Consider the following 10,969-nt stretch of genomic DNA (forward strand, 5'->3'; position numbering starts at 1 on the left):
AAAACCCTCCCTCTTTGTAGTTGTATATGCATATGTATCTATATGTAAATGGGCGTCCCTTCAGTCACTTTACCGGCATAGTGCTTCTATTTTTGCAATTTCAACTAGCCAATTAATGATAATATTGACCATATTTGGGTCATTCCAATGTCCATGCATAAATTTGATAGGAATGGAGACCAACTTTGAAAATCAAAGTTCGGTGGCCACTTTGTTTGAAATTTGGAAAAAAGGATGCAGGTCCCACTAGTTAATAATTATTAGTGGCGGGTCCCACTAATAATATTTTATTAGTGCATAGTATTTTTCAAACACTATAAATAGGGCCCTAAACTCTTAAGGAAAACTCATCCTAGAAACAACTCCTCTCATAGAAAAGTAAGAGAGAAAATACAGAGAGAGATTGTGAGAGTTCTTGGAGTGTATATGATCAAGAGAGTGTTCTCTTTCATCTATTCTTTTGGGATATAAAAGAATTTCGCATCATCGTTGCACCGTGGAGTAGCTCCGAAGGAGCGAACCACGTATATCTGTGAGTACTGTGATTGATTTTTGTGCCTTTATTCTGTGTATTACGTTTCCGTTCGAGGCGTTATTGTCGGTGTGTACCCTAACAACTGGTATCAGAGCCTGACTTAGAGTATATATATCTGCTTATCGTATGTTCTATGGCTGCCACTAAAAGTGGATCCTCCACATCAGAAAATAAGTTAGATTATTATTTATTCTTTTAAGGCACTGGGCACTATTCACGAATACGATACTATTCACTAGTACGGTACTATTTACAAGTGTTATTACTATTCACAAATACGGTTTGGGAAAGACGTAATCTTTCGCCATGGGATCTACAATTGAAGACAACAGGCTTCGAATTGAGAAATTCGGCGGTCAAAATTTTAGGTATTGGAGAATGCAAATAGAAACTATTTGTACCAGAAGGATCTCTTCCTACCCCTCCAAGGAGAGGCTGGAAAACCTGAGAAAATGGATGACGATAAGTAAAAGGTGCTCGATCGTAAAGCACTTGCCACCATCAGCCTCAACCTTCACCAACATGTGATTTACAATGTCTCACATGCGACCACCACCAAGAAGTTAATGGAGGTTTTGGAGACGCTGTATGAGAAACCGTCTGTTTCAAATAAGGTGTACCTGATGAAGAAGCTATTCAATCTAAAAATGCAGCAGGGAGCTTGCGTGGCGAACTTCTTAAACGAATTTTAAGCTGTGGTGCAATAGCTTGCTGCAGTAGATCTCAAATTCGATAATGAGATCCAAGTTTTTCTGCTACTGTCTTGTCTACCAGATTCGTGGGAGAATATAGTGATGGCGGTGAGCAACGCCAATGGCAATGACAAGATGAAGCTCGAATCGGTAATTAGAGCAATTTTGGATGAAGAATCTCGTCGCGAAGTCTCAGAAGCTGAGGCCTCTAGTAATGAGAGTGCTCTGCATGTCGAGGCACGAGGGCGTGCGCAGAAGAAGGGACGAGGACGAAGGGAAGTCTAAAGGACCGAACCCGAATGGTTACGGTGAAGGGAAATGCTTCAAATGCGAAAAGAAGAGTCATTTTACACGGGACTGTAGAGTTTCTGTTCCAGCATCAGCAGGGGATGATCGGGCTGACGGTGCAGCCAATCTCATGCACGAGACGAATTTAAATGTTTTCCTATCCCGAGAAGACAAAAGTGATGCGTGGGTCATCGACTCTGGCGCATCTTTCCATGCAACCTCACAACAAAAACTGCTTTCATCGTTCGTGAAGGACTTAGGGACAGTCTATCTTGATGACGATCAATCTTGCAAGGTTTTCGGGAAGGGAAATTGTACCCTCAAGATGGAAGGCAGGACCACCTTGACGCTGAATGATGTTCGGCATGTATCGGATCTCAGGCGAAATCTTATATCAGTCGGGCAACTGACTGACTCCGGTTACAGAGCATCATTCGAGCAGAGAAGCTGGAAGGTGTCCAAGGGTGCCCTAGTGGTGGCACACGGCAAACGCGAGGGGTCTCTCTACATCGTCAACGGGAAGATCGACCGCTTGCTTGCTGCAGGACAAGCATTATCATCATCAGCCGTCGACTGCATGACTTGGCATCAACGACTTGGCCACATGAGCGAGAAGGGGATGCAGATTATGGCCGCGGGAGAGAGGTTTCCGGGTCTGAACAAGATCGATCTGATTTTCTGTGAGGACCGCATCCTAGGCAAACAAAAGAATGTGAGCTTCAACAAGACCGGACTGGCTCTAAAACTGTAGAAATTAGAGTTAATACACACTGACGTGTGGGACCTGCGCAAGTCCCATTTGTTGAAAATTCTCTTTACTTTATCACTTTTATTGATGATGCTACTAGAAAATTATAGGTGTTTTTCTTGAAGAACAAGTCAGATGTTTTTATCGCCTTTAAGAAGTGGCTTGCCTGTATGAAGAACAAAACATGCAATAAGCTGAAGTGCCTAAAGTCTAATAATGGAGGCGAGTATTGTAGCCAGGAGTTTGAGAACTTCAACTCGTCCCATGGGATTAGGAGACTGAAGACCGTCCCAGGCACACCTCAGCACAACGGATGAAGATCGTCCCAGGCATACCTCAGCACAACAGAGTGGCAGAGCGTATGAATCGTACTATCTTGGAGCGCGCCAGAAGTTGAGGATCCACTCCTGATTGCCAAAGGGTTTTTGGACCGAAGCTGTCAATACTGCTGTATACTTGATCAACCGCGGGCCATCCGCGGCTCTCAGTTATGGGATACCTGAAGAGTCTTGGTTCGGAAAGAAGCTGAAACTAGAGCACTTACGAGTATTTGGTTGTGACGCCTATGTCATGACTAATCCTGCAGACCGATCAAAACTTGATCCGAAGTCAAAAAAACTCTCTTTCATCAACTATGGAGGAGATGAGTATGGGTACCGTTTCTGGGATCACGATGCGCGTAAGGTGGTGCGTAGTCGTAACGTCGTGTTCCATGAGAATGCGGTGTACAAGAAAAAAGAGGTGAGAGGGGTCAACTATCTCCCCCTCTTTTCTCAGATATTGCTGACAGTGAGGACGGCGGTGAAATACCTATCAGCATAGAAGACGGAGATCAAGAGAACGTGTCGGATGTACAGTAACAGGATCTAACAGATTTGCCGATCGCAATTCGCAAAGCTCAAAGAAATCCAAGGGTGCTAGAGAGGTACCGTTCCACCATGAATTATCTTCTCCTGACTGATAATGGTGAGCCAAAAAGCTATGAGGAGGTACAACAGACCGACAAAGCTCGAGGCGAGTGGGAGTCTGCCATGGAGGAAGAAATGAAGTCCTTGATGAAGAATGAGACTTGGGAGCTCGTAAAGCTTCTAAGAGGGAGAAAGGCTCTTCACAATCGGTGGATTTATCGGGTCAAGGATGAAGCTGATGGACGGAGATGCTACAAGACGAGGCTTGTAGTAAAGGGCTATGAGCAGAAAGCAGGGATAGATTATTCTGACGTTTTCGCTTCCGTCGTCAAGTTGATCACGATCCGGACTGTGCTGAGCATTGTGGCAGTTCGAGATCTCCATCTAGAGCGGATGGATGTGAAGACGACATTCCTTCATGGAGATTTGGAGGAAGAGATCTATATGCATCAACCATTGGGCTTCGAGGAACGAGACATGAAGGATCTCGTGTGTCGCCTGCGCAAGAGCTTGTATGACCTGAAGCAAGCTCCGCGACAATGGTACATGAAGTGATTCCACCTCGTCATTCCTGCTTTGCCATCTTCGTATGGCATGGTGCTTCACGTCAACATGCTTGGTCCGAGCGTGGAATACGTCGTTCTCTGACAAGTGAACGACACTCTGACTGTCGCAGTGGATGAAGTATTTCTCAAAGCTTACTCCAAGCTCGAGAAGAAAAGCCTTCAACCATAGCAACTTCTTTGCTGTCTCTGCTGCAGACACGTACTCAGCCTTCGGTTGTCGACAAAGCCACATTATCCTGTAACTTAGATCTCCAACTTATCGCTCCACCACCAAGATGAAGATGTAGCCGCTCGTGATCCTTCTTGAGTCTATGTCTCCTGCGTAGTCTGCATCACAAAAGCCCTCTAGCTGTAAATCTGTCCTGTCATACTCAGTCAGACGAACATCTCAAGTAGCGTAGAAGCCACTTGACCGCACCCCAGTGTTGTTTCCCCAGATTGCTCATGAAGCGGCTCACAACTCCTACTCCATGTGCAATATCTGATCTTATACACACCATCGCATACATCAAACTTTCGACGGTAAATGCGTATTGTATGTTGGTCATGAACTCATGCTCTTCAGCAGTCTCTGGTGCTTGGGTCTTCGATAGCTTGAAATGGTTTGCAAACGGCGAGCCCACTGGTTTAGTTTTCTCCATGCCGAACTTTTTAAAAATCTTCTAAATTTAGGCCTTCTGAGACAACCTCAGCCTCCGTGCTGATTTGTCTTTGATGATCCTCATCCCCAGAATCTGGTTTGCTGGACCCAAATCCTTCATCTCGAAGCACTCTGAGAGACGCCTCTTAAGTTCTTCAATGCGGGCTAAGTCGGGCCCTGCAATCAACATGTTATCAACATAAATCAAGAGTATCACATAAGATTCGCTATATCTCTTGATGAAACAACAGTGGTCTGTGTCACATTTGAGAAAACCGTTCTTCTCCGTAAAGTTCTCAAACTTCATGTACCACTGTCGCGGAGCTTGCTTCAGGCCATACAAGCTCTTGCGCAGGCGACACACGAGGCCCTTCATGTCTCGTTCCTCGAAGCCCACTGGTTGATGCATATAGATCTCTTCCTTTAAATCTCCATGAAGGAATGTCGTCTTCACATCCATCCGCTCTAGATGGAGATCTCGAACTGTCATAATGCTCAGCACAGTCCGGATCATGATCAACTTGACGACGGAAGCGAAAACGTCAGAATAGTCTATCCTTGCTTTCTGCTCATAGCCCTTCACTACAAGCCTCGTCTTGTAGCATCTCCGTCCATCAGCTTCATCCTTGACCCGATAAATCCACCGATTGTGAAAAGCTTTTCTCCCTCTTGGAAGCTTTACGAGCTCCCAAGTCTCATTCTTCATCAAGGACTTTATTTCTTCCTCCATGGCAGACTCCCACTCGCCCCGAGCTTTATCGATTTGTTGTACCTCCTCATAGCTTTTTGGCTCACTATTATCAGTCAGGAGAAGATAATTCATGGTGGAACGGTACCTCTCTGGCACCCTTGGATTTCTTGGAGCTTTGCGAATTGCGATCGGCAACTCTGTTAGATCCTGTTGCTGTACATCCGACACGTTCTTTTGGTCTCCGTCTTCTATGCTGATAGGTATTTCACCACCGTCCTCACTATCAGCAATATCTGAGAAAAGAGGGGAAGATAGTTGACCCCCACTCACCTCTTTTTTCTTGTACACCGCATTCTCATGGAACACGACGTCACGACTACGCACCACCTTGCGCGCATCATGATCCCAGAAACGGTACCCATACTCATCTCTTCCATAGTCGATGAAAGAGTTTTTTTTTACTTCAGATCAAGTTTTGATCGGTCTGCAGGATTGGTCATGACATAGGCGTCACAACCAAATACTCGTAAGTGCTCTAGTTTCAGCTTCTTTCTGAACCAAGACTCTTCAGGTATCCCATAACTGAGAGCCGCGGATGGCCCGTGGTTGATCAAGTATGCAGCAGTATTGATAGCTTCGGTCCAAAAACTCTTGGGCAATCAGGAGTGGATCCTCAACTTCTGGCGCGCTCCAAGATAGTGCGATTCATACGCTCTGCCACTCCGTTGTGCTGAGGTGTGCCTAGGACGGTCTTCAGTCTCCTAATCCCATGGGACGAGCATAAGTTCTCAAACTCCTGGTTACAATACTCGCCTCCATTATTAGACTTTAGGCATTTCAGCTTATTGCATGTTTCGTTCTTCATACAGGCAAGTCACTTCTTGACGACGATGAAAACATCTGACTTGTGCTTCAAGAAAAACACCCATAATTTTCTAGTAGCATCATCAATAAAAGTGACAAAGTAAAGAGAATTTTCAACAAATGGGACTTGCGCAGGTCCCCACATGTTGGTGTGTATCAACTCCAATTTTTACAGTTTTAGAGCCAGTCTGGTCTTGTTGAAGCTCACATTCTTTTGTTTGCCTAGGATGCAGTCCTCACAGAAAGTCAGATCGATCTTGTTCAGACCCGGAAGCCTCTCTCCCACGGCCATAATCTGCATCCCCTTCTCGCTCATGTGGCCAAGTCGTTGATGCCAAGTCATGCAGTCGACGGATGATGATGATAATGCTTGTCCTGCAGCAAGCAAGTGTTCGATCTTCCCGTTGACGATGTAGAGAGACCCCTCGCGTTTGCCGTGTGCCACCATTAGCCACTAGGGCACCCTTGGACACCTTCCAGCTTCTCTGCTTGAATGATGCTCTGTAACCGGAGTCAGTCAGTTGCCCGACTGATATAAGATTTCGCCTGAGGTCCGATACATGCCGAACATCATTCAGCGTCAAGGTGGTCCCTTCCATCTTGAGGGTACAATTTCCCTTCCCGGAAACCTTGCAAGATTGATCGTCGCCAAGATAGACTGTTCCCAAGTCATTCTTCACGAACGATGAAAGCAGCTTTTGTTGTGAGGTTGCATGGAAAGATGCGCCAGAGTCGATGACTCACGCATCACTTTTGTCTTCTAGGGATAGGAGAAGCGCATTTAAATTCGTCTCGTGCATGAGATTGGCTGCACCGTGAGCCCGATCATCCCTTACTGATGCTGGAACAGAAACTCTGCAGTCCCGTGCAAAGTGACCCTTCTTTCCGCATCTGAAGCACTTCCCTTCACCGTAACCATTCGGGTTCGGCCCTTTAGACTTACCTTTGTCCCCTTCCCTTCTTCTGCACATGCCCTCGTGCCTCGACATGCAGAGCACTATCATTACTAGATGTCTCAGCTCCTGAGACTTTGCGGCGATATTTTCCATCCAAAATTGCTCCAATTACCGAGTCGAGCTTCATCTTGTCATTGCCAATGGCGTTGCTCACCGTCATCACCATATTCTCCCACGAATCTAGTAGACAAGAAAGTAGCAGAAGAGCTTGGATCTCATTATCGAATTTGAGATCTACTGCAGCAAGCTATTGCACCACAGCTTGAAATTCGTTCAAGAAGTCCGCTATGCGAGCTCCCTGCTGTATTTTTAGATTGATTAGCTTCTTCATCAGATACACCTTATTTGAATCAAACGGCTTCTTATACAGCGCCTCCAAAGCCTTCATCAACTTCTTGGTGGTGGTCGCATGCGAGACATTGTAAGTTACATGCTGGTGAAGGTTGAGCCTGATGATGACAAGTGCTTTACGATCGAGCACCTTCCACTTATCGTTGTCCATTTTCTCAGGTTTCCCCGTCTCTCCTTGGAGGGGTAGGAAGAGATCTTTCTAGTATAAATAGTCTTCTATTTGCATCCTCCAATACCTAAAATTTTGATCACCGAATTTTTTAATTCGAAGCCTGTTGTCTTCAACTGTAGATCCCATGGTGAAAGATTACATCTTTCCCGAACCTTATTTGTGAATAGTAATAATAATTGTAAATAGTACTGTACTGGTGAATAATATCGTATTCGTGAATAGTGCCTAGTGTCTTAAAAGAGTAAATAATAATCTAACTTATTTTCTGATGTAGAGGATCCACTTTTCATGGCAGCCACAGAGCATACGATAAGCAAATATATATACTAAGTTAGGCTCTGATACCAGTTAGGGTACACACCAACAATAACGCCTCGAACGGAAACGTGATACACAGAATAAAGGCACAAAAATCAATCACAGTACTCACAGATATATGTGGTTCACTCCTTCGGAGCTACTCCACGGTACAACGACGACGCAAAATTCTTCTATATCCCAAAAGAATAGATGAAAGAGAACACCCTTTTGATCAGATACACTCTAAGAACTCTTACAATCTCTCTCTGTGTTTTCTCTCTTACTCTTTTATGAGAGGAGGAGTTTTCGGGATGAGTTTTCCTTAAGAGTTTAGTGTCCTATTTATAGTGTTTGGAAAATACTATGCACTAATAAAATATTATTAGTAGGACCCGTCACTAATAATAATTATTAACTAGCGGGACTCACATCCTTTTTCCAAATTTCAAACAAAGTGGTCACCGAACTTTGATTTCCAAAGTTGGTAGGCTGACACGGAGCATGTTACATTGGCTTAAATAACCACTAATACAGGATGTAGTCTTCTGAAATATCTCGATAAGGTAATTTTGTCTGTTCTTTGCTCTTACAATTCACAATAGTTAAAATTTGTTTTGCTGTTGCTTCTGGAGCAGGTTGACACAGCAGCAAATGTTCAACCTGAGAATGTGGAGGACATATGGAATCTGAGAGGTATTCTCAACACATCGTGGCACCGGGTTCATGTGAGAAAAGCTTCACGATTAACCAAGTCAAATCTGTGAATTAAGGAGTCGAGACTGAAGATAAACCGAGAGTTTATTCGTGCTTGATGCTGCATAATTTCTTACTTGAAAATCTATATCCAGTGGATAGGGTTATGCACTAGATGCCTTTTTATCTGTGTATTACACATAGGCGCTCTAATAAGTAGTAGCGGTATGGATCTTGTTTTGTTGGAATGGACCGTGACTATTGGCTTTTCACCTTGTGCAAATAATAGCAAAATCTGCATCGCGTGTAGGTTAATGTCTCAAAATTTCGCTTTGATGCTTGTGAGCGTCGGCAAGGCTGTGAAGTGTCAGATAGTCGTGATATCGGGATTGATATTGTTGCATTCTGTGACCAAGTTGCATGTTCAAATGCAGTAGTTTACTTTCCGTTTTAGAGCACCCAATGATTACTCGTTTGTACCTAAAGAGTTAGGATGGTGTGATATTGAGGACGACCATAGTTTTTCTCTCCCCAGGGAGCTGCAACACCAGGGAGCTGCAACAAAAAACTACGAGGTCCACAATTTGTTCATTATAATAGTGAAATCCTTCTAGCTTTCCTGCGGAGTATAGGAACAATTGTCTTATAAATGCCTTTTCTTCCCCCTATAGATAGTTTTGTGCATGCAACTCTAATTGCCAAAAGAGCTGTGACTACTCCGCTACTGCTACACTAGTACACAGAAAAGTGTTGGGTCTGTCCTCTTTTTAACTCTCTCTAAAATCGCATACCGACTAAAATATCTAGTATAGAAAAGAGTAGCATAGTTATCATTTTCCTTGCAAAAACAGCACAAGTAGTTATCATTTTCCTATCCTCATCATCATTATTATTATTATTATTTTTGATAAATGCTTTCTTCTTTTATTCAATGACGTAAAAGGATACAAAAGGCTAAACTATTCGTCTAGGGGATGTTTGGTTAACACTAACAAATGTTGCAGTTAAATTTTTATTTTCAACGTTCAATTAGCAATAAATTAATTGGAAATAATAACTAGATTTGCATTTTGTTTAAAAAAATAAACAAGTCAATTTGACTGCAAAAATATTGCGAGTCCTTTATTCGTATCAAGTCACATTATCGTGTTAGTTTAATTTCAAATCAGAATACATAGATCATTTTTACATTTGAGAAAAACAAACATTTGATTTGCAATGATGGTATATCTCTTACTACAAGAGAATGCAAATCTAATTAACTTTTCCAACTAATAAAAACATTTAACTTTTGAATTTGAAAATATGTTCCATGCAATAAAAATGCAGATGACAAATATGTCAGCATTTTCTGCATTTAACATGTGCTGCACTTTATAATGTAATATTTAATCCGAGGTTCAAGTTGAAGATTTATAGGAAGCTAAAGTTTACCTTCACTCATGCTGCGGTATATGTAAAGCAGAGATTATTTAAAAAAGAAAAAAAAAGAAAAAAAAGACTTTTAATGCACAAATAAGAATTCAAATTTAACAAGAAGCAACAAAAGAATAGGTCAATTACTTAGATGGGATAAAAATTTTCAGGAAGAAATAGACTGCACCTTCACAATTTCCGTTTGAAGGAGTCGCCTTCTCCTTCTATCTCTGTGGGCTCCATGCTTACGTGGCTTGCCTCCGTGGCCGGCTTTCCCTCCAAAAACGGGAAGAGAAAGAAAAAGATTGCCAGGTATATTTTCTCTTCTTCTTTTTCTAGAATTTCTTTTGCCACATTCATTCATTGGATCCTTCCATATCAGCTACCTTGCCCATTAATTACTGCGGTTTTCATTGCAAATATATATATATATATATATATATATATATTACAGGATAATTATTGCTATTTTTGCAAATCTCATAACTCTTTTCTCCGCTATTTTAATACCCTCTCCTTTTTTTTATTATATTTTTTATGAGAAATGAAAATATGAGCTCTGGAGACTGCCGCATGGCATTGCTTCATGCTTTGTTTTCTATCTCTCCGTATCTCTGGCAGGTAATTTGGGCAGTTTCTTTTTGTTCGTGCCTTAATTATTTTTTAGTTAATATTAAATTGTGTTAATTTTTCTGAACGTTAAACAGATGCTTATGACTCGAGTGATCCTTATGGCAATATTACGATCAAGTGGGATTTCCAAGAGATTCGTGACGATGGATACACGGTGCGTTATAATTTTTTTCATGAGAATATCTAATTAATTAATTAGTTATTTCCGATTTTTTAAATCTTGCATATATGCTGTACATTTTTCACTGAACCTGCTCTGTGTGACTCTGTTATACGAAGGCGAATATTTGTGGAGGAGTTGGGCTCTGATCATGCCTTGATCACAAATGACACTGAATTCTAAACTCCGAATCGCATGGATTTCCTTTCATTTGTTTATTTTTTAACGATGTCTTTATGTAGCTTCGTTCATGAATCCAGAAACGTCATTCTTACTGAGAGATGTGCTTCTGCTTCAGGCAATGTTTTTTGCTAGCAACTTGTTTCCGGCTATTTATTTTGTTGATTTCAGCCTTC

The 10,969-nt window shown here is 42.3% G+C and overlaps 2 protein-coding genes across 2 annotated transcripts in view; both read left to right on the forward strand.

The window, feature by feature from the left end:
- LOC109837291 (sulfite oxidase) overlaps positions 1-8,850 on the forward strand; it is a 21,026-nt gene extending 12,176 nt beyond the window's left edge. The window contains exon 12 of the mRNA XM_020405472.1: positions 8,347-8,850. Coding sequence (XP_020261061.1) covers positions 8,347-8,475 — 129 coding nt within the window. The 3' untranslated portion in view covers positions 8,476-8,850. The remainder of the gene's footprint in view (positions 1-8,346) is intronic.
- LOC109838570 (COBRA-like protein 7) overlaps positions 8,632-10,969 on the forward strand; it is a 9,840-nt gene continuing 7,502 nt past the window's right edge. The window contains exons 1-2 of the mRNA XM_020407007.1: positions 8,632-8,770; positions 10,528-10,607. Coding sequence (XP_020262596.1) covers positions 8,632-8,770; positions 10,528-10,607 — 219 coding nt within the window. The remainder of the gene's footprint in view (positions 8,771-10,527; positions 10,608-10,969) is intronic.

Source organism: Asparagus officinalis, chromosome 4, assembly GCF_001876935.1.
Source record: "Asparagus officinalis chromosome 4, Aspof.V1, whole genome shotgun sequence".
NCBI lineage: Eukaryota > Viridiplantae > Streptophyta > Magnoliopsida > Asparagales > Asparagaceae > Asparagus > Asparagus officinalis.